Here is a 22897-nt window from a genome sequence, read left to right as displayed (position 1 = left end):
GTGCTATATAGCACAACTAGGACAGACAGAGGCATTGCACTTGGAGGTCTCTGTTCCTCAAGAAAGGAAAAAGCAATGAAGGAACAGAAGCATAACAGCTCCTCCCTTTTGGCTGCTTGCATTTCAATGGTTGTTTGGAGAAGAGCAGGAAGAGGAGTCATATGTGGCTGTCAGGTAGGAAAACCCAGCTCTGCCAAAACACACCAAGGGAGCCCTGCCTCTCTTTTTGGAAAATCTGGTTCTGTGCGCACACCTGCATGAATTCCTGTTCTTCAGAAAACAAATTCCTGTTATTCCTGAAAGATGAAAGACGTTTCCTTTAACAAAATGTTTTAAATGAGTCTCCATTTATTCAGCCACTTGCAATTAGTGTAAATGGTTGCCAATTGTGAAATCAATGCAGGACAGGAAATGTTTTAAACAAGCCTTGTGCTGTTAAGCATTGGTCAGTATCACTGAAGCAGTCAATTTCTATTTAGGATATAGCAAGTCCTCAGTTTACGTGGGGGTAAATTCTGGGGGTCCTGTCTAAAGCCAAAATCAATGTATAATCAGAACACACAGCGAAACACAGTGCAAGTTCAAAATAAGTTTGCATAGCATGAATTTCAAAAGGACATTTATTTAAATATTTTCCTTTGTTAATTTAAGATGTACCATGAGACATCACATTGCTCATAAAACCATAAACCAGATGAGAACTAACCGGTTTAACTACTCTTGCTCTGTAGCCACATTGGGGGAGGGGTTGGAGAAGAAAATAATGAGACAGCAGGGTGAGGGGTTAGAGGAGCAAGTGCCATGATTTATAACCAACTCTTGTTTGCCTCTTGGGGAGGTCAAGACCTGAGCAAATAAAGGTGCTTCCATGGCAGCAGTATAAAGTTGCTAGAAAGCCCTCTGCTATAGTACTTGGGCAGCCGGAGACATGAACAAACAATTTCCGTTCTTTAAAGGAACAACATCCTGTTTCACAGTTGGAAGTTTTGATTTTCCTGTACAATGAAACCAACCTTAGGGCCAAAGTACACGAGTCGGCGGCAGACTGGGGTGGGATATCAATTTTTATAGCAAAGGGGAAATGTGCAGGGAAGAGGGGGATGAGCCCTCCCCGCACCTACAATTTAAATCTCTCCAAGTGAATACCAGAGCTTGGTTGAGGGGGGAAACCTAATGGCAGTGGTTTTAGCATCCCATCAAACATAAACTCCTTTTGTTTTGGGGCAGGCCTGGGTTTAAGTAAACTCATTTGCAGCAGTTTCTTATAGTCTGGCCTTAGAGCAAATGTGAGCAAAACTATGGCCCTACAAATGCTGCTGAACTACAACCATCAGCTCCAGCAAGCATTTTTCCATGTGCAAGACACCCCCATGTATAAGACAACCCCTATTTTTTTTAACCCTAAATTAAGAAATCAGGCCAGAGCCAAAGCCCAAACTCGAACCTGGGCCACCCGCGCTAGAGCCCCAAACCCAGGCTGCCCGCACCAGAGCCAGAGTCCAAACCCTGTGCATTCACCATCCATGTGTAAGACAACCCCCAATTTTTGACTATTTTATTTTTCAGCAAAAAAAAACCACTGTGTTATACACGGAAAAAATATGGTACACCTTTGTCCTGCTGCAGTGACTATTTTATCAATTTATATCGGTTTGTGTTTTAAATACAATGCAAACTGCCTTGAGAACTTTTAATTAGTAGGTGGGGTATAAATACTCCGAAATAAGTAACTAAAATCATGGCCACCACTACCTTAATGAAACAACTCTTTAGTATGTATTTATTTTCACTTATCAGCCACCTTGGAGGCCTGTTATCAAACAGGAAGGTAAGGTTTGTTTTAAATGAACAGAAGTACACCATCACACGCTGCTATTGACAGGAAAACCAACACATTTCCTAGGACTGCCCTGCTTTGAACTATGATATATTATGCTTTTGTGTTTCACCGAGTGACCTATATGCTCATAAGCATATCTGCTTAAAATCCCTCCTTTCCAATCTTCTCTTTCCAGCAGCTCTGCACGTAGCAGAGCGTTCACTCCAAGGATGTTATCAGTGTTTTGTTTTTTAAGCTGCAGTGTGGTATTTAGCATGTCACTCTTGCCTTCAATGCCCACCCACCAAGCTGCCAAGCGCTCCAGTTCTCTCATAGCTTTGCCTCAAGAAGACTAAGGCAAATAGGCAGACACTCCCCCAAGCTCCCTAGATAGGAGAGTTATTTTGCAAAGCTGCATTTTCCATAACAGCATTTCAACACCGATTTCTCTCAGCAAAATTTAAGTTTTTGGACTACGGACATCTTTTGCTCTATTTGTATCCGACAAGAACTTTACAACACAAACGTTTGCTGATTTTAAAATGTTTGTGATTATTTAGCAACTGCTATACAGTGGTACCTCCAGTTACGAATTTAATCCCTTCTGGAGGTCCATTTGTAACCCGAAACCACTTGTAACATGAGGCGCACTTTCGCTAATGGCGCCTCCCGCTGCTGCCGCACTGCAAGCGCACGACTTCCACTCGCATCCCGGGGCAAAGTTTGCAACAAGGGGCATCTACTTCCGGGTTAGCAGAGATTGTAAGCCGCAGCGTTCACAAGGAGGACAGTACGTAACACGAGGTTCCACTGTACAGTCGTATCTTGGAAGTGGAATGGAATCTGTTCGACTTCCAAAATGTTTGGAAACCAAAGCACGGCTTCTGGTTGGCTGCAGGAAGCTCCTGCAGCCAATTGGAAGCCGCGGAAGCCCCGTTGGACTTTCAGCTTCCAAAAATAGTTCGCAAACTGGAACAGTCACATCTGGGTTTGTGGCGTTCAGGAGCCAAAACGTTTGAAAACTAAGCTGTTCAAAAACCAAGGTACGACTGTATTCTTGGTATCGGAACTGAACATACCAGTAAATCAAAGTCTCATTGTGTCAAACAGATCCTTGGTAGCAGGACCATGCCACAAATATTACTCTGGATCTCCAAGAATTATACAAACTCTGGCAAATGGGACCCCTTGATCCCCAATTTTATATCACACTTCTCCTCCAGGAATCTCAAGGCAGTGAACATATGACTTCCCAAATACGGTGGTGCCTCGCAAGACGAAATTAATTCGTTCCGCGAGTGCTGTCGTATAGCGGAAATTTTGTCTTGCGAAGCATGGTCGGAGGAAGCGCGGCTTTAGGGGGGGAACCGCAAAACGTTTTTGTTTTGTGAGTCGCGGCCATAGGGAAATTCGTCTTGCGAGTCACCCTTTCGTTAGCGAATGCCTTTCGTATGTGTACCCTCATGTTGCATCTGGACAGAATAGGAGTGTGATCATACGAGCAATATGACATGATTTATGTTTCCCACAGAAAGATGTTTAGAAGCCACATGAGAATTCACCAATATCACCAAGACACTAGGAGTTGGTGGCACAGTCAGAGCTCAATGCACTTTACAAACAATTTATACCAGTACTCATCATCTGCTTTCACACAATCCAGTACTATGTACAAGTAAGGCACAACTTCAAAGTCACACTAGAGAATTTCAACTAAGTGTGCAAGAAATAAAAGGAAAGGCAAAAAGCAGGGTAGATGTGCAAGCTGCCAAATAATTGCCCGTAACACACACCAGCAAAGGATGAAATGGCGACAGTTGGCACAAGACCAATTAACAACACATTAGTACTGAGTATATGGAAAAAGTATTCTGAGAACTACATAAATCTATGTGGTCAATACACCCATAACAAAAACAGGAGCAATGCTAAAAGTGCAATTCATCTGCCTATATCTTCAGAAGTTGGCACAGATGCCTTCAGAATGAATGGAATTTGCACCAGAACATTCAGGACCAGATTGGTCTATGAACACCATACCAACTCAACTGAGCTCAGTTTTTAAACCGAGTTGCCAAATAAAGTTTTCCTCTGGTCACTTTTAATACAGTCAAGTTTGTACATTTGTACTCATCATGATTAGTCAGCTCAATTTAATTTTTTTTACTTGTATGGTTATTGAAGTAAGGCACATGGGCAATAACTAGTGGACAATATTGGCTGCTTTGGAAGGAAGGGCAGGATATAAATTTAACAATTAAATGAAAATGCATGGTCAGTGTAGTACCTCACTCCCTTCTGAATTAGCAGAAAGAGAACTGTGTGAAATAGTAAAGTTGGAAAAATGAATAAATCATTAGTTTGCTCAGGTACAAGAATCAACAATGTCTGGGTTGGTCCACGGCATCTTCCCATTTGTTTTAGTCCGGAACTGTTTATTCAACCTGGCAGTTGTTCTCCATGGACTTTCCAACTATCTAATCCTTTTCATAGGAGGATACCATTACCCGAGTTACTCTAATACAAATTTCCGATTTATGTACATAGCATAAACTGCCCCAGTGACAGTCTTCTGTCCTTTTCAGGTACAAACCTACGATTTTTGCGTTTTGATTTTATGAAGTTCTTGTGAAACAAGCCATTCTGTTTTCTTAAAGGGGCGATTATCACACATTTTGCCTTTGGCTTGCCCAGTTCATACACTGAAGGCATAACACACCTAGCAACCTCATCCGGGTTAAGTTCTAACACTCGGGTTGTGTCAACATCCCCAACAGCACCCACAGATACAAATTGAAAACTTGTGGCAAGTTCATTCAGGAAGCTATACAACAGCTGAAAGAGAAAATAGGAAGTTGTTGACAAACTCCTTGGAAGAGCAGTTTCCTGCAGAGAAAGTTAACTACAGAAGACAGCTGGGGTGATCAGTAACAGTTTCCTCAGCATGCGGCATGATTAATGAGTGTTGCAAGAGTCTGCACAGGGATTAGATGCATGAGTCTATGACGTCAAACCATCCAACTTGCTTCTACTCTAGAAGACACCAGCAAAAGCACACCTGGAAAAAAGCAACCTCCTCAAGATATGGGCCTGCAAATCATCATCTGCTGCTAATTAGAGCTTGCTTTTTTGTCTTAAAAGATGAAGCCAAACCCCCACTTCATAGTTCACTGCAATGTCAACTTACAGCTGGCCAACAGGAAGCATTTCAAAAGCAACACAGATGTCTGTTCTGCTTGCCATCTGCATGGTACACGGGCCCATCCCAAACACTCTTCTCCCAACACCCAGACACTAGAGGTACAAACCCCACCAAAACGATTGTGAGCTTAGCAAGACAACATTTCATGGATTGCACTCTTAAACTACCAAATAGCGAGCCTTGGTTAGCCATGCTGGCTTTCAATTCAACCATAGTTACGACCACAAAAGCAGTTCTCAAGAAGATTCGCTTCCAAGTCTAAGCCAAAACTGTCCAAGCCTAAGAGCCGCCTCAGGCAGGCAAAGGTTTGTGGAGTCAACAGAAAGCAGCCAAACGCCTTGCTCTTCCTGTTCGACCACAACTCCATCCTGTCCGAATTAAAGCTTTCAAAGCTTCGGCATCCATGGGGTGTACACACTGACCTACATCAGCATACTGGAAAGATGAAAAAGATACAATAAGTGAGGCTGTATCATGGAGGAACAGGAAGCTTTCTGTTGTAACTTCAACACCCAGTACTAGCTCTCAGAAATAAGCACTAACACCTTGCAGCATTTCAGTAGCACCTTAGAGACCAACTGTGTTTGTTCTTGGTATGAGCTTTCGTGTGCATGCACACTTCTTCAGATCTGAAGAAGTGTGCATGCACACGAAAGCTCATACCAAGAACAAACACAGTTGGTCTCTGAGGTGCTACTGAAAAGAATTTTCTATTTTGTTTCGACTATGGCAGACCAACACGGCTACCCACCTGTAACTTGCAGCATTTGCTCATCAACAAATATGTGAAAAAAGGAAAGGTGAGGCTGGTGAAGTTTCACAAACAGGTGATATACCCCCCAAAAGGCTGGCCCTTAAGGGAAGTGGAGAAGTTTGCTACATGGCACTCCCCCCCCCCCAGGGCCAGCCAACACAATGGCTAAAATATGCAGCCTTCCATTTTGCACTGTTTCCTGGTGCAGTCAAGGCACACCAACACATCTGACTCTCTTCTAGCAGCTCTCTGGCCCTACCTTAACTTTGAGGAACTCTAATACAAAAGCCACATCTGCTTATTAGAGGCAAAAATAGCAAACAATCAACCAAAAGCTGCCTTGGGGAGCATGAAAATTTGAGCAGAGAAACAGCTGAAAGAGGGGCTACCCTAAACACTTTAGGCATTTTCACACAATGCAATTTATCCCTCTGAACTACTTTTCTACCCACAGGGGGAAAGATACTGTGCAGCTACTACTCTGCAGAGAGCAAAGCATCCAGGCACTATTTCAAAACGATGGCCAGGAGGTATTTTATTTCTCTCCAGCAGTGTCATGGCAAGATTCACTCTCTCTCATCATTTAATAAATGTATTAGACTAATGTGGGATTAACTGAATGACATTAATGAATTCATATTTAGAATTCATAACGAATGAATTCTGAGTTGACGGTTGTTTTGAGTTATACAAGTTAAGAACCAACTGAACAAAAAAAATAGAATCACAGAACAGAATCATAGAATTGTAGAGTCGGAAGGGACCCTGAGAGTCATCTCAGCTAAAGTGTTCTTCTATGGAAACATTTTTTTAATTATCCTAATTATCTAACTAAGTGAGATAAACCTATTATCTATCAGGTTAGTCTAAATTTGAGGCACAAACTACTGCAAAGTTCTCCTGCACACTCCCCATTAAAATAAATGATAAACCAAACATGGCATTCCAATGGGGGTATACAAAAAGGAACTTTCCAATGGGTAGTGCTAAGCTCTTATAAAAAAGAAAACCGTATTGAATGTGTAGCATCCTATGCATATTGAGATGTTATTAGCCCTGAGAATCTAGTAGTCTCAAATCAAATAATTGCTTTAAATCAGTGTTCATCAATTCAAAGAGTTTTATTCCCCCAAACCTTACGATTCACACTATAAGGTTCTGATTCTTTTGACAACAATTTCAAAGAGTCATTTAAAGGACTATCAACATCACAATAGCTGGCAGAATACAGTAGTGTTAACAGAGATTGTCACATAAGAAATATTTTTTTTTTAAGTTTAAAGAATCCCACTCAACCTGATACAGTATTCTTTTTTTCAGCAGTAATACAGTAACACTTTGTTTTACACATAAGTAACACATCAGAAGATGGTTGGACAGTATTCTCGAAGCTACTGGCATGAGTTTGGCCAGACTGCGGGAGGCAGTGGAGGATAGGCGTGCCTGGCGTGCTCTGGTCCATGGGGTCACGAAGAGTCGGACACGACTGAACGACTGAACAACAACAACAACAACACATCAGACACAGCTTGGACCCATTGAAATCAATGACTTAGTAAAGTCCACTGATTACAATGGGTCTACTCTGAACAACCACAAGTTACAGCATGTTTAACTGGGAGCCATGCATTATTTTAAGACTTTTCACACTATTAATATTATTGGGACCAGTAGGTCTGCTTTCATTAAACACATTTTAAACCATATTACTGGGATTACAAACATTTTCTCCCAACTTGTATGGAAATATTTCTGTATAGAACATTTGCATGCCATCTCTTAACATCAAGTTACTTGTGTGATTTACCATAAGATGCTTCAGCTAGAAAGATAACTGTGGTGCTATTTCTAACAAGAGAATTAACTTTGTACATGATTTTAAGTACTGTCACTTGCCTGTTCGTTCATGTGCCATCACTGTCTGTCATGAGCAAACAAACAAGCAAGCAAATCGTTAATTACACCACTGTTTCTGGATTTCATTTCAGATGCAAAGTGACAATATCTATAGCCCACTTTTATTCCAAGATGGAACTCAAGACAGGATACCCTTATCCAGCTACTAACCAGTCTCAGACCTGCTTGTCTTCAGCAAGTCTTGTACATCTTCAAAATCATGCCCTAGGACCAAAACCACCATGTATCAACAATTAAAAACTGGATACCAAGTGTTACCTGTCTCTAGTACAGGTAATCATCACCAGTTATGACACTGCATTGGCGGACAATCAATACTCCATGCTAACTGTTCATTTACTTATAACTTAACAGCATTTGCAAACACACAAACTGCATTACTGTATTTCTGTTCTGCCAGAACAAATGAAACAGGCTGTTAAGTAGATTAATATGGTGCAGTAGCAGCTAGGCCAAATTGTACCAAAAACTGGAGATTATTTTTAAACAGTTGCTTTACATTTTACATTTTAACTTTATTCTGTCCAGCCAGCAATCAGGTCTCATTAATTCTGATGGTCTTGTTAAAAAGCTACTAATGTGGAACCTGTACTGATTAACATGTTCACCAAAAAACAAGGCTAGAGCCATGCTTTGCAGGTGTTCCCAATCTGGAGAAGAAACAGTACTTTTTCTATCCCGTACTGACTTATATTGGGGAATACTGCTTTTTCAAAGCACACCTCTACCCAACCACTTCTTTCCAGTAGGAAAGCTACAAACGTCTTCCTGAACTGTGCATGCTTTTTTCAAGCAGTCCACAGGGAGCAGCAATGAATATTAAACTGCTCTTGGTCAAATGGGAGTCCTGAAGTCAGAACAGGAAGCCAAGTGTCAGTGAAGAGCACCCACAATTAGGTTTCAGGTGGAGTAACAGAAAATAAAAAAGAACCCCCATATAACGTGCTATTTGTCTGCTTGCTTTGTCAGAGGAGCCGTTTTCTCCAGTAAAGAGGGCACACAACCCAGCGTGGAAGAGCCAGACATGTAGGTACCATAGTGCTGCTTCTGGACAGAACTGCAAAAGCTGTACACACAGCTCTGTCACTTTCTCTAACATTTTAAGGACTATATCCTGTGTTAAACACCAATTTGTGCAGACTTCCACTACCAATCCTAATTGATTTGGCACCAGCGACTGTCTCGTGGTCAGAATTTGGAAGATGTGGCAGTATGAAGGGTTGAGGAGAAAGGAAGACAAAGCCTCTTAACTCCCGTGATTGAGAGGCTGATTGTCAAGATTAAAAAGACTTGCTGTAGTTTAATGTGAGCAAATATTAATCTTAAAGTGCTCACATGGACGCGTTCTCTTTCCCTACATATATTCTATGTTGCAGACAATGAGAATATTATCATTTGCATTTCTATCAGGTGTGGTATTAAAAAAAAATTACTATGGCTTTAAGATGACTTCATGCATTTATTTCTGCTAAAAACAGAACTTTCAAAACAAGTTATTCTTTAAACTTGGGTAACCTAGGTTACAAAGTAATAAGAAATCATTTTACACAAAACAGCGGGTCTGGTACATCTCCACAACACACAAAATCTATATAGGAGTGTCTATGTTGTTGTTCTTCGGGCCTAAGCAGAACTTTCAGAACTGTCCTCAGATTCTCCCAAACCACAGCAGCACCCAAGGAAAAGCAGAAAGGAAAACAATTTATTAAGCTGTTTAAAATCTCCCCAGATCAGCATGTGACCCAGCAGGGAGAGGTTCAAAAAAAAGCACAGCCTTTATTTTTCTTCCTAACAACCTGGTTTGTTTCTACTCTTTCCCCCCTTCAAGACACATCCTTCACAGCTAGCAGCTCTTTCAATCATTTACTTTGGATGTCTGCTTGAGAACAAATGATCTTGCTCATGCAGATGAGTTTGCCAGACTTGTGTGTACTTTCCAGTCTCAGGCTCTTTATTGTCCTTATGGAAACCTGACCCTTTGAAACAGATACCAAGAAAAGACCAGTGAGAGAGGGAGGAGATCACTCATAGGAGCAGGAAGACTTTTCTGTAGTAATAATAAAACTGTCAAAAAAAATGGCCATGATCAAACTGTTCCTCTGCTTTCACCTAAATCTGCATAGGTTGGAAAACCAGTTACACAAAGGCATAAGTTCGTTTTTCTCCTCTCTTTAGAGGCAGCTCATTTTTAAAAAAGGAATTTTGCTGAACTGTCTACTACAATATGCAGTTTCCAAGTCCTATATTCTTGAACTGAATTAGATATACAGGGTGGAAATCAACGCTACTTCTACACAGGGTAAATCGACTGAGGTTAGATATGTCTAACTTAGTTCGGTTAATTTAAAAGGGTCTGCTCTGAGTAGGTCTTGGCTGAAAAGAACCCATAGACTGCAACCCTAAGGGAGAAAATCCATAAGAAGATCTGCTAGATGCTTGGGGTTAGGATCCAGTGGATTTCTGGCTGAACTGGGAGGCAGCCAGGCTACACCACTGTAACTTCCCAACCTCAGTTCAGCTGGGGATACATTGGCTTGTCTCCCCACATGCGGGCAGCCTGGTAAAGCCCTGGAAAAGGGCCATGGTTGGGGCAGGACCAGAGAGGGGAAACTCAGAGCAAATCCTAAGCACATTGTTTGGTCACGTGACCTGGCAACCCAGCAAAAAGTGGGCTGTAACTGAAACACCGATTTAAAGGCTTGTTTTCCTTCTGCCAGGCTTAGCAGAAGCCCCACTCCTGAATGGAATTTGGTACTTTTCACTGGCTTGCTGTACACCAGCATCTTGCTCCCAAAATGCACTTGAGTTGAAAATAACTACTGCTAATTTAATATGAATTGAGAGGGTGCTTTATACCTTATACTTACTGTTTTTGCGTACCCCACCCTTAGACCATTTGCTATAGGTAGTGATAGATAGATGATAGATAGATAGATACGATAGATAGGTGTAGATACAGACAGATACAGATACATATATAGATTAGATATAGATAGATCAAGTCAGCCAGCCAGCCAAATCAGACCATTGCTCCATCTAACTCAGCATGATCTTCACTAACTGGCGGGGTTTTATGCAATACTGTCTCTCAGACCTAACTGCAGATTCCAAGGATTCAAGATGGAACTTTTTCTGCTACAGCCTTGCCCCATGGATACAACAATGCGATCTTATTTTAAATATTTCAAAATCTATATGCCACCTTTCTTCCTTACAGCAGATGTCTAAGGAGGCCAACAAGAAGAATTAACCGCTACAATCCTTAATTTTTCTAAAGGAAAGGCAATGGAAAATCTGATGAGATGATGCTGTAAAATGCCCACACGGTCTTAAAACACAGGGCTGTTATTAACATGCACTAGATCCATGCACTGACTTACTCTTTACTCCCTTGAACACTGTCATTTTCCCCAATAACTACCTGGTGTTTTTATATTGCTTACTGCACAACAGCTTCACGTTCATTATCTCAGCAAACCTCACAAGCACCCTGCAAAGCAAGTCAGTTTCATATCCATATTATGAGCCAAGGCTTGCCAAAGGTCACCAGATAAGTACAGGCTAAGGAAATATTTTTAGCCTGGCTCCTGTGCTTCACTATTCACTTTCTTAACCACCATGACATTTTACAAGTGGTATGGCTGTCACAATAAACCATGGTTTATTGTGAAAAGAATGAACTGCATTAGATGGGTGGGATAGAAATTTCTATATAAATAAATATGTTTATGGGACTAGTAATGTCAAATGATAGGGTCTGATCAGGACGGATTAGTTGTGCACAGTGGCGTAGGGAGGGGGGGCGAAGGGGGCGGGTGGCCCCTGGAGAGGGTGACACTCTGGGCGCCCCTCCCTGGCTTGCCTCCGCCCAGACGGACTTTCTCGGGGCTCACCCGCCAGCAGCGCGTAACTACAGAGCACTGCGCGCTGCCAGGGGGTGAGCCCCGAGCAAGCCCTTCCGGGGCTCAGCAGCGCACCTCTCCCAGTGCACAGATGCAGTGTGTGTCCGACGCATGCGTCGTACGCTGCGCACTGGGAGCAGCGCGCTGCCGGCGGGCCAGCCCCGGACAGGCTTGCTCGGGGCTCTCCTGCCAGCACTGCGCCGCTCCCAGCGCGCAGGCGCAGCGTGCGTCAGGCGCATGCGTTGTATGCTGTGCCTGCACACTGGGAGCGGCGCGCTGCTGGCGGGCGAGACCCGGACAGGCTTGCTCGCCAGCAGCACGCTGCTACGGAGTGCTGCACGGACGGCGGGCCCTAAGCAAGCTGCGGAGCTAGGCTGCCCCGCCCAGGGCTTGCCTGCTGCCGCCATGCCGCTCCCAGCACCCATGCACAGCGTGCGTCGTACGCACACTGCGCATGCGTGCTGGGAGCGAAACCACGCCCCCGGGTGCTTCCGGGTTTGCCGCCCCAGTTAGCCGGACAGCTTCCTCCGCCCCTGGTTGTGCATAACAAGACCTGCTTTAATGGAACTTTCAGAACCAGGCGTCCATGAGGTCCCATCCTGTCCTACATTCTAAATGTATAGAAAGTATGCAGTGTCGGCCTACAATCAAGTGAGCATATGAACTTAAGAAGTAGGGATGGGCAGACCTATGGCCCATAAACAGTTAAAATTATCTACAAAATCATAGCTTTTTTTAAAAAAAAGGTGCTCTTCATTATTCCAGAGAAGTTGTGGTGGCAAAAATACTGTGTTTTAAGGAGGGGAAGAACCTGCCCCCCAACTCTCACTTTTGCTGTTCCTCGTTCTATATGAAAGCATGAAACTACCTTATCAGCCCACTGGTACTGTCTCTATTGACTTGCAGTGACTCTTCAAGATCTCTCACCTCTGCAACCCCAAGATCCTTTCTAACAAGAGACTCTGGAACCTTTCTGTTGTGAAACATGTGTAACCAAGTTATAACCATTCCCATATACTATCAAAATTCTTAAAATACTATGTCTTTATAAGTGATATGCAAATTGTTTAATTGCATAAAGTTAAAAGTATACAATTATTTTAAAACTGACAATACAATTTTCAGCATGACCCCACACTGTCAAACAAGGATATGGCCTTCAGATGAAGCACAAGGTATTAATTCTACCAGAATTGGGTTGTTGTTTTTTTAAGGACAAAGATTTGCCGCCACCTCCCCTTTCCCAGCAATTGTACTTACTTCAAAAAATATCTCTGGCCAGAAGGTGTCTTTGCCATCTCCCAACCCGGTGGTAGGGGCACATCATCAGGGATTTCAAAGGATGACTGGCGGAGATGTTGAGAAGAAGGTGCTGCTCCAGGAACTATGCCGGAAGGGGCAAGCCCCCCTGGAGAAACGGTGCCCAACTGCAACGATGCTGGAGAGGAGTGGGCACGGACATGCTGAGGTGTCAGAGCTCCTGCTGTCCCTGCATCTGTGCTGGCCTGCAGAGTTAAACAATTCCTTAAGTCTGTGATGATGTAGCCAGGTACCCATTATGTCAGCAGCATGCTCGAGAACCCCCACTTTTCATCTAGAAACAGTTGATCTGCTCCGAGGACAGGTGAAAGCACAGGACAATGCTGCTTCCAACACGTAGGGTAATAACCAAAGCTAATGTTGAAATGGGCATGAAACAAAAAATGAATTTTATTATTTCATACACAGTTGTTGTTTTTTAAGTCCGTAACTGCGGATGCAGTATTGGAATTGGACCAATACCTTTTGTGGAGGAGAAAGCTTTATAACCAGGTGAGGAACTTGGTGTCCAGCAACAACTGGAGTAATATAACTCCCATCAACCCCCAAAAGTCCATCAGCTGAAGAGTCACAGGCTTCTCAGAAGAACGTTTCTACTGAATGGTTTTATTTACATGTACATCTTTTAGAATTTTCAGGTATCCCTCATCTCTTTCTAATACCAAGCTCCTGCTTCTGTCTGCTCTGTCCTTTACCACCGCCTGCCCCCACCTCCATTGCTGTCCCACATCTTTATCAAGGGTTTCAGAGACAGCTGTGAAAGCTGTTTAAATGGTCTTACAAAATGGGACAAATGAGGTCCACATTGCAAACAGTAATACATGTCTGGTTTTGCTAAAATGTGTTCCAGATGACAAAAGATTGGGGGGGGGGGGGAGAGAAAGCATGATTTAAAGCAGGGCAGGGCAAATTACTCTTTTTCTCCAGGCTAACTTTTCTCCTATTACTGTATCTCCGAAGCAGAACTTTTCAATGCTGCCATTTTAGAATACAGCTGGAGATACAATCCTCACATCCCTTCTGCGATGTGATGGGATTCTACTATAAGTTGAACAGAGTGGTGTCTCTTAAACTGCCAAGATACACACACGAAACAACAACAACAACAACAACAACAACAGAGGGCGAGCCAATGAAGTCATACTTGGAGCAGACCCACTGAAAGCAACACACTTCATTAACTATTGATTCCATTTGGTTGGCACTGAGCATGACTAAGCTGGATACTGTCCAGAATGGTGTTCAGTGGTCATTGTGTGTTCTCAAGGAACTTTGCATTGCATTGCAGGCGGGGTGGACAAGATGACGCTTGGGAGTCCCTTTCAGCTCTACAATTCTACGATTCTATTATTTAGGACAGGCATGTCCAACAGGTAGATCGTGATCTACCAGTAGATCACTGGATGTCTGCAGTAGATCACTGGTAGATCACTGGCTCCCCCCCAAAGAAGCTGAATAACTGTGCCCCCCTAAAAAAATCTCAACATTTTACCTCCTCTCTGAAAAAACTCAACAACTTTGACCTGAACCCCCAAAAAGGGAGTAGATCACTGCGAGTTTTTAACTCTGTGAGTAGATCGCAGTCTCTTGGGAGTTGGCCACCCCTGATTTAGGACATTGGCTGCAGCTTGGGAAACTGGAGACTGGAGTAGAACAGGTAGAAAATATGGATTATTAGTTTGGGCCAGGCTTCCAGTATTTCAGCCAGGCCTGATCAATTTTGAAGTTTCCTACTGACTCACAGAGGCTGGTGTTGCAGATCCCGTAATCTCTTCTGCACCTTAGGAAGGCTATGAAGCCTGAGTTTGCACAACTCACAAGAGTTTATTAACCTAGGTCCCAGCCTTAGACTGTAATCCACACCCAGCAACTGCCAAGTCCTTTACCATCAGCCTAAGTAATTCTCAGTTTGTGTTAATATGCTGAATTACTGTCCACCAAGATCTGAACACATAGACATGAAGCTTGAAAACCACAGACACCTAGACACACAGATAGCTTTTATGCATTTTATGGTGTATATAGATGTATGTCTGCAGAGCTTTAAGGCCCAAGGCATGGAATTAAGTACACAGCTCAATGTGAAACTGTTTAGACAAGTATTTTAGCCTTTTGTATTCAAGCAGCACATATGGATTACACTATACAGCTATCTCCATATGGGAGGCAGCTCCAACGCAGATTAATGCCAGTTTGCAAATAAGTAAACCATGATAAAAACCACTCTCGTACTTGAAGCTGAAGATGGTTTCGGTACATAGCTAATAACTTTTCTTCTGCAATTGTCAGGGGAGTTAGAGATATTGGACCTACATGGAAAGTATGTGATAAGCCTGTACTACGTTAAAGTTCAAAGGCAGCAAGGCAATCATCTCTACTTGCAACTCTACAACTTCAAGTCTAGGCTTTTTTCCATTTAATATCTGTCAAGTGAATTAATGTTTGGGTAAGAGCTGTATGCCAAGGTTCAAGCAGACTTTTTTTTTAAGCCACACACAAAGCCAAGCCCCTTTTTAAGAGAGTTTTAATAATGGAAAAGCTGACATAATTGGTCACAGAAATATCAGAAGCGGTTGCAAAATAGTCACTTCTGCTGGCTGAATAGAATGACAATAGCTTATGATGAAGACTCAAAATATACTTCTCAAATAAAACCACACACAGAACACATTAAGTTGCCAAATTATTAACTTCCATCTTGTCTGTTCTAAATAATATTTAAATAATTATCCATAGGCTAAACTTACTCAGAACCCAACATCTCCTTTTCAGCTTTTCTCTGAAAGTGTTTATGGTCTGCAAGACTATGGCCTCAACACTTGGATTCAAGCTTCAAGACAGCAAACACTCCACATTACAGACATCAAAGTGTCAACAGTACAATGGCAATATATCCAAGCCCTGACATTAGGAAGGTTCATGCTAATGTCATAGGAATATGCTGCAATCTAATGCTCTTAAGGCACAAAACGGACACAGCTCTACATTTAGAAGTTTTTGGACACTCACACAACTCACCCCTCAGTACGCCAGTCAATAGCAATTACGAGATCAATGTCCATTTGCTTTTCTGAGTGATTAATTTCCAATATCACTTCAGAGACTTTAAGCCTTCTTCCTGCAGCAATGGCAAGAGCTCTGCTTAGGTGATAGCTAAAAAACATTGGTGTTGTGAAAACAGGCCTTGGAATGATATGAAGGGGGGGGGGGCCTTATCTAGAAAGCGCAAAATTCAAGGCTTCCATAGCTCCAACTCCTCCTCCTAGCTCAGAAAGAAATGACAGACTTTCCACAATCCTGGAAGAGGGAATGGGGGGGGGCATAAGTGTGGTGTGGTGATTAGGGGAGTCAATTAGGACCCGGAAGACCAGGGTTCAAATCCTCCCTCAGCCATGAAGTTCACGGGGTAACCTTTGGCCAGGTACTTGTCTCTTAACCCAACTTACTTCGCAGGGGAAAGGGGGAAAATGAGGAGGAAAGAACCATCTGCACAACATTGAATTCCATGGAGAAAATGTGTGCTGTAAATGTAACAGTAAATATAAATCATTAAAAAGACAAAGTGCAGGGAATGCAATATGCAAATGGCCAAGACAGGGGAGTTAAACCCCCCTCCCCTACAAATTACCAAAAGTTAAGGAATAGGGGGGGGAATGGAGTTGCCACAAGCATCTTAGGTCTTAGAGGATGGCATAGTTCGGGATAAGGATTAAACGTAGCTCAAAGGAAGGGATAGGAGAGAACTGCTGCTATCACTCCCACCTCCCCCATTCGCAAACAAGTGGCCAGGAAAACAAGCAAACAAAAAAACAGATTAGAGGTGAAGAAGAGGGAAGCTGGCCTGAACAGCTCCATCCAGGGATTTACGGGAGAATAAAATCGGAAGGTAGGTCAACACTTCTTCACAAGCAAAGACAAAATGGAGGGGTGTGAAGGGGCATTTCTACTACTGCAGAAGCAGGTCTATAATGGGCAAAAGTGAAAATTTCCTCATAGCGATGAACTCTGGAAGAAGAATGGAGGTGGATAAAGAGGATAATTATATGCTGGGAAGTGCTGTGGGGAGGAAGGGGGCCACCACCGAAAGGACTTCAGAGGGTAAAAAGAGGTTTCCGAGCTCTTCTAGAAAGGAAATTATCTTCCATCTCCTAATGCAAGGCACGGAGAGAAGGAAGTTTAAGTACTGCCAAACCACTACAAATGCACATCATTCTCCTAAATCCAACACTGTCTACTTGAAAATTTAGGATCATTAACAACTGCACCCCACCACCACAAGCTCAGAAGAACTGTGGAGGAAAGGCAAATGAAAAAAGTGATCACTTCATAACAAGAACCAAAAGCAAGGGAACAATATGCACCTATATAAGCACCAAGGCCAAGCACAGATTCAAGAGGAAGGAGATTAAAGTTGCATCTTGCGCTGCAGAGGCCCAAGAAAGGGACTGAAGTTTAGGATCCCAACATGAAAGCAGGGGAGAAAGCAAGATTCTACCCTATCTTTCCTCCTCCCCTCACAAAAGTGTCAAACTAGAACTGGGGAAATCCAGGTTCAAACCCCCAATTGGAAATGCCAAGCTTGGTCAACTTACTGGCTTGGTCCTTGCCTAAAATTAACCCATGGTTTAAACAAACTTGGGTTTCTTTGAATGTGCAAGTTCAGCAAGTTAACCATCATTTGATTTCTACCAATGAATGAAGCTGGTTGGCTTAGCAACCATGGCTTGTTTTAACCCGTGTCTGAACCCAACAACCATGGCTTGTTTGGCCAGTCTACGCCAGACACTCATGATGCTACACTGGCATGTGGAAACAGCAGCTGCAAAACAAGCCCTCCTGGGCTCCTTTGGGAGGAAGAGCAGGATATAAATTTAATAGCTAAAATACAAACCAAGCTTTGGAGGACAAGCAATGGCTGGTTTGCTCATCTGTGAGAGGACTCACATTTGGCTGAACAAACCATGCTTTAGCAATTATGTGCTAACTGTAATCACTCTCTTTCGGCCTAACTACTTCACAAGGTTGATGCAAGGAAAATATTGTGGTTGGGTAGAAAACCATGTATGCCATCTTGAGTTCCTTGGAGTGTAACAAAGTAATACAGCGGTACCTCTGGTTACAAACTTAATTTGTTCCGGAGGTCCATTCTTAACCTGAAACCGTTCTTAACCTGAGGTACCACTTTAGCTAATGGGGCCTTCCACTGCCGTCGCGCCGCCAGCATGTAATTTCTGTTCTCATCCTGGGGCAAAGTTCTTAACCCGAGGTACTATTTCCGGGTTAGTGGAGTCTGTAACCCGAAGTGTTTGTAACTCGAGGTACCACTGAAAATCCCTACAAGAAGCCACAGGCTTCTAGCATAATTATGAGACAAATTCTTCTCCCCTTTCCTGAAAAACTATGAACGGGTGTTGAATACCTCAGACAACTGCAAGGAAACAGAAAACTATGAAGTGCTTTTCACGTTAAAATAAAAATAAAAATTAGTAACTGAGTTTTATTATTGTTCTGAAAGAATACACACACACACACACACACACACTGGGTGTGTGTAGGCAACTTCCCAACTGGCAAAGTAGTCATAGGCGGGTATTTACGTCTTTAAGTGTCAGATACACAGGATCAAGCTGCGTGGAAGTCACACCCTCTGACCTGGAAACCCTATTCCTCAAGGCTCAGGGGCTGCCTCACCCACAGCATTTTTGTACACTCAAGTAGGAAAAGCAAACACCTGTACATACTGTTGCACATGGGAAGCATACAAATGTTCATTTTGCTACAGAAGCTCCATCTCTTCGAACCTTCTCAAGTAGGCCCTGAAAACCTATTTGTTTGCTGTGGCTTTATGGTAATGAGATTGTGAAATATGTGGAGCTAGTTTACTGTGACTGTACTGTAGTTTTAAGGTTTTACTGGGGACGATGACTGTAGTTGTAAGACCACTTACTGTGTTCAATGTACAGTGGTACCTAAGGTTACATACGCTTCAGGTTACAGACTCCACTAACCCGGAAGTAGTACCTCTGGTTAAGAACTTCGCCCCAGGATGAGAACAGAAATTGCATGCTGACAGCGGGAGGCCCCATTAGCTAAAGTGGTACCTCAGGTTAAGAACGGTTTCAGGTTAAGAACGGACCTCCAGAATGAATTAAGTTCTTAACCTGAGGTACCACTGTACTTTTGTCTACTTGCTACTTTCATAAATTATTTTGCTGTATATGCTTTACAAATTATTGTTCTTTATCTGTTGGGTGGAACCATGTACCTTGTATGTTGCCTAGTGAGTTTATTTTTTAAAATGCAAGATACAGATCTAATAAATCAATACATACCTGCACCCATCTCTTTAGCAATACTGTATATGGCAGCTTCCTAATGTGTACACATGGCAAAAATCCAGGTAAACATCATGCAAGTGTTCCACCACAAGAAATACAAGAAAAGTGTGTGTAGAGGCTGTCATCAGCCATGAAGAGGAGGCAAGGCTACACTTGTTTTTACCTGAAAAGCAATATGTAACTGCATCTGCCCATGATTCTTCTCCTGACATCCTTAACTCTGGTTTTCCTTTCCTCCCTTTATTTACCCTGTTGTGTCATCTTCTGTCAGCATTCAGAATGCAATCTCCTTGGGGCAAAGACCTGCCTTTTTTCATCCATCTTACCCAACGAAACATCACTTGCAAATGTTAGATGATGATGATGAAGAAGAAGATGATGACGATCACAGGCAGAGAGAGACAATGATTTATTTATTTTTTAATCATACTCCTACCACTATGGTGCAAGACAATCTGCACTGAACTCTGAAACACAGTATACCATTAACTTTGATTCATGATTTCGTACACCCCAATGAAACACAGAACTCTGGTCATAGGCTGAGCTCAGAACTTGGGTCACAGGCAAGGCTGCTCTACCCTAAGTGAGATTTACTTCTGAGTAGACCCCTAACAGTGTTACACTATAACAAAACAAACTAATCCCTATCTGGAGTTCATGGTGAGGTGCAAAGAAGGGAGAAAGAGAGAGAAAAAGGGGGGAGGGACAAAGAGAGCATGTTGCTACTATTGTTCTTAACTACTTTATTCTTAAAATACAGCCTTTTCCATGCAGCCCATTCAAAGGCAGCCAACAAAAGTTTATGGAAAGTGAGATTTTTTTTTGGGGGGGGGGGTTCAAGAAGTGGTGTGTGTGTGTGTGTGTGAGCAGAGGACAGCCCTTTCTCTACAAATATAGATATTACAGCTTTTAATCCATCCATGTTTGGTTGCTTTTAAATGATTCCCACCCATTCCCCCCCCCCCGCCGCTGTTTTTAAGATGCAGATTTTTGTAAGCCGCCTTGAGTCCTTGTGGGAGGGGGGAGGGAAAGGCGGGGCATAAACAAATAAATCAAACTATTAACAAATAAAAATAAGAACTTTGAATAATATCATTACCAAAAAAAAAACCCACCCACACCCAAACAGTAAAGTTTCTCTCTCTCCCACCCCCCACCTCCCCAAACCCTCTCTCACCTGGCGGGAGTGGGCCTTGGGCTCGGGCGGCTTGAAGAAAGAGTCGGGCAGCTTCCGGAGCCTCATGGGCAGCGTGTGGGGGACGTTGGCGCCCTTGGGGTTCATGACGGCGTTGAAGAGAGCCTCCAGGTCCGTCTCCGAGTCGCCGCGGACGTGCACGATCTGGTGGCCGGCCGGGGGTGGGCCGGGGACGGCGCCGCCGGGCTGCTGAGGCGGCGGCGGCGGCGCCTGAGGAGGAGGCTGCCCCGAAGAATTGGGGGGCGGAGGAGGCTGCTGCTGCTGCCCCGGTTGCTGCGAGGCCGACTGCTGGGGCTGCCCGGCGGCGTCCATGGCGGCGGGCTCCCGTCCCCCCCAACTCCTCTCTCTCTCTCTCTCTCTCTCTCTCTCTCTCTCTCTCTCTTTCTTTCTTTCTCAAGCGGCCGCAGCTCCGCGCTCTCCGTCCCGCATCCCCCGCCGCCGCCGCCGGTTTTGGCTGCCCGCCCGCCTCCTTCTTCTTCTTTAAAAAAAGTTCCTGCGAGTTGCGCCTCCTCCACACGCAGCAGCAGCAGCACAACGCAGCCCTTTCCGACTCCCTTCCTCAAACCGACACGGCGAGGAGAATGAGGAGAACTTTTATATACATATATCTATCGTATTTATTTCCGAGGAATCTCGTCCCGCGCGCCGCCGCCGGATTCGCAGAACTCGCGCACAAACACCGCCAAACAAAAGTTCTGAGACGCGCCCGCCCGAGCCAGCTCCGCCCAGCGAGAGCCCGCCCGCGCCGAATCCGGCGGGACTTTAACGCAGCCCAGCCGGCGAGGGTGGTGGGGGGGAGATCCTCCTCCTCTTCCCGCTGCTGGACTTCTCGCGCCCGGCCGCGCTGGATTTTAGAGAGAGGACATTCTTTCTCTCCCACCCCCCGCCCCTCCACACATACACACTCCCTCTTCCTCCCCGCCCGCCCTCCATTTTTTTTTCTCTCTCTCTCCCCCCCCCCCACAAACACACAGCACACACACACACACCCGGCGTGGGGTGAGTTTTCTCAGTTTACGCGCCCGCCCGCGCGGCTGTTTCCCGTCGCGAATGTGTCCGGCAACCGCGGTGTTTTACAGGACTTGCTTTAAAAGAAAGAGGTTTTCCATCCCTCCCACGGAGACGGGGAGGAGGGGAAGTTGGGGGGTGGTTGGGTTCCCCCTCCCTCTCCCGCACCAGAACGGGTGGGGGGCGATGAGGGAAGGAAACGGGACCCTAATCACAGCACAGGCTCCAAACCCCATACTTGGGGGGGATCAGGGCGCCCCTTCTTCCCTTGACAGCGGTGCAAGCTGCTGCAACGCCACCCCGTCCCCCAAAGTGGGCTGCAGAAAAAGGCCAGAGCTCTTCTTCGTTTAGCCCCCACCAGAACCAGAGTCACACGCCCACACCCTCCTTGACACGGGAGCTGGTGATGGTGGGGACGTGGGGAGGGGTGGAACAAGTGCAAGGAAAAGTTTCAGCCACACGCAGGCAGACAGCACTGCTAGCCTCTGCCTCCCGCGACGTTCCCAAACTTGTGGTCGGCCAGCTCCAGGTGGATCTGTTTTCGCTTTGGTTTGTTTCTTTTTCTGATAGCAGAGATTGAAGCCCTTCGGACCAAAGGCAGATGGCCAGAGGCGAAGAAAGAGCCCTAGGCCCTTGTGCGTTTGTGTTTGGTTAAAAATAGGGTTCTGGTGCAGTCCGATTAAAAAAAAAAAGTTAGAAAAGGTAAAGTAGTATCCAAATATTTCTTTTCTTTTCTTTCAGAGTAGTTGTTGTTGTTCAGTCGTGTCCGACTCTTCGTGACCCCATGGACCAGAGCACGCCAGGCACGCCTATCTTTCACTGCCTTCCGCAGTTTGGCCAAACTCATGCCAGTCACTTCAGAGTAGACCCCCTGAAATTAATGACAGTGACTTAAATTGGGTCTGTTAACTTCAATGGATCTACTCTGAGTAAAACTTAGCTTTAGCAAAGTGGTACTTCAAGCTAACAGATACTTGTACTACACTTGACTTCACAGACATTTGCTCACAAAACACAAATCCATCGGATTACAAAGATGGCAATTAAAAATATGACGTTATGAATAAGCTTTGATTTATACAAAGTGATTTTTTTTAATGGTCCACTGATACGCCTGTAATTTTCAAGTAGTCTGCAGGGGGCAGGAGTGTGAGAACCTTTGCTGCATTCTTGTCTAATTTACAGCCTGTAGTCCAAAATTTAAAATATGAAGCTGCAGTATATTTCAGACCATCTAGCTCAGAGTACTGTCTATTGGCAGTAACTCTCCAGGGTTTCAAATGGGGCATTTCCAGTCCCAGCCAGAGATGGTGGGGATACAGCTGGAGACTTTATTATTTATAAATAATAAACAATGCATCCATAAAATGACTGGCTACTTGAAAAGCATTTTAGGTAACAGCATAGGCTTTCTGCAGTCAAAGCAGCAACTGGCTGTA

The 22897-nt window shown here is 44.1% G+C and overlaps 1 protein-coding gene across 8 annotated transcripts in view; it reads right to left on the bottom strand.

Moving 5' to 3' along the window:
• Positions 1–20798, bottom strand: part of YAP1 (Yes1 associated transcriptional regulator) — an 84984-nt gene extending 64186 nt beyond the window's left edge. For all 8 annotated transcript variants that reach the window (XM_033146174.1, XM_033146176.1, XM_033146175.1 and 5 more), the window contains exons 1-2: positions 20433–20798; positions 12855–13099 (exon numbers count right to left, since the gene is read on the bottom strand). In XM_033146174.1, the coding sequence (XP_033002065.1) occupies positions 12855–13099; positions 20433–20762 (575 nt within the window). In that variant the 5' untranslated portion in view covers positions 20763–20798. The remainder of the gene's footprint in view (positions 1–12854; positions 13100–20432) is intronic.
• Positions 20799–22897: the final 2099 nt, after the last annotated feature.

Source organism: Lacerta agilis, chromosome 4 (genome assembly GCF_009819535.1).
Source record: "Lacerta agilis isolate rLacAgi1 chromosome 4, rLacAgi1.pri, whole genome shotgun sequence".
NCBI lineage: Eukaryota > Metazoa > Chordata > Lepidosauria > Squamata > Lacertidae > Lacerta > Lacerta agilis.
Note: the sequence above shows the minus strand (reverse complement) of the source record. Positions and strands in the feature narration are given on the sequence as shown.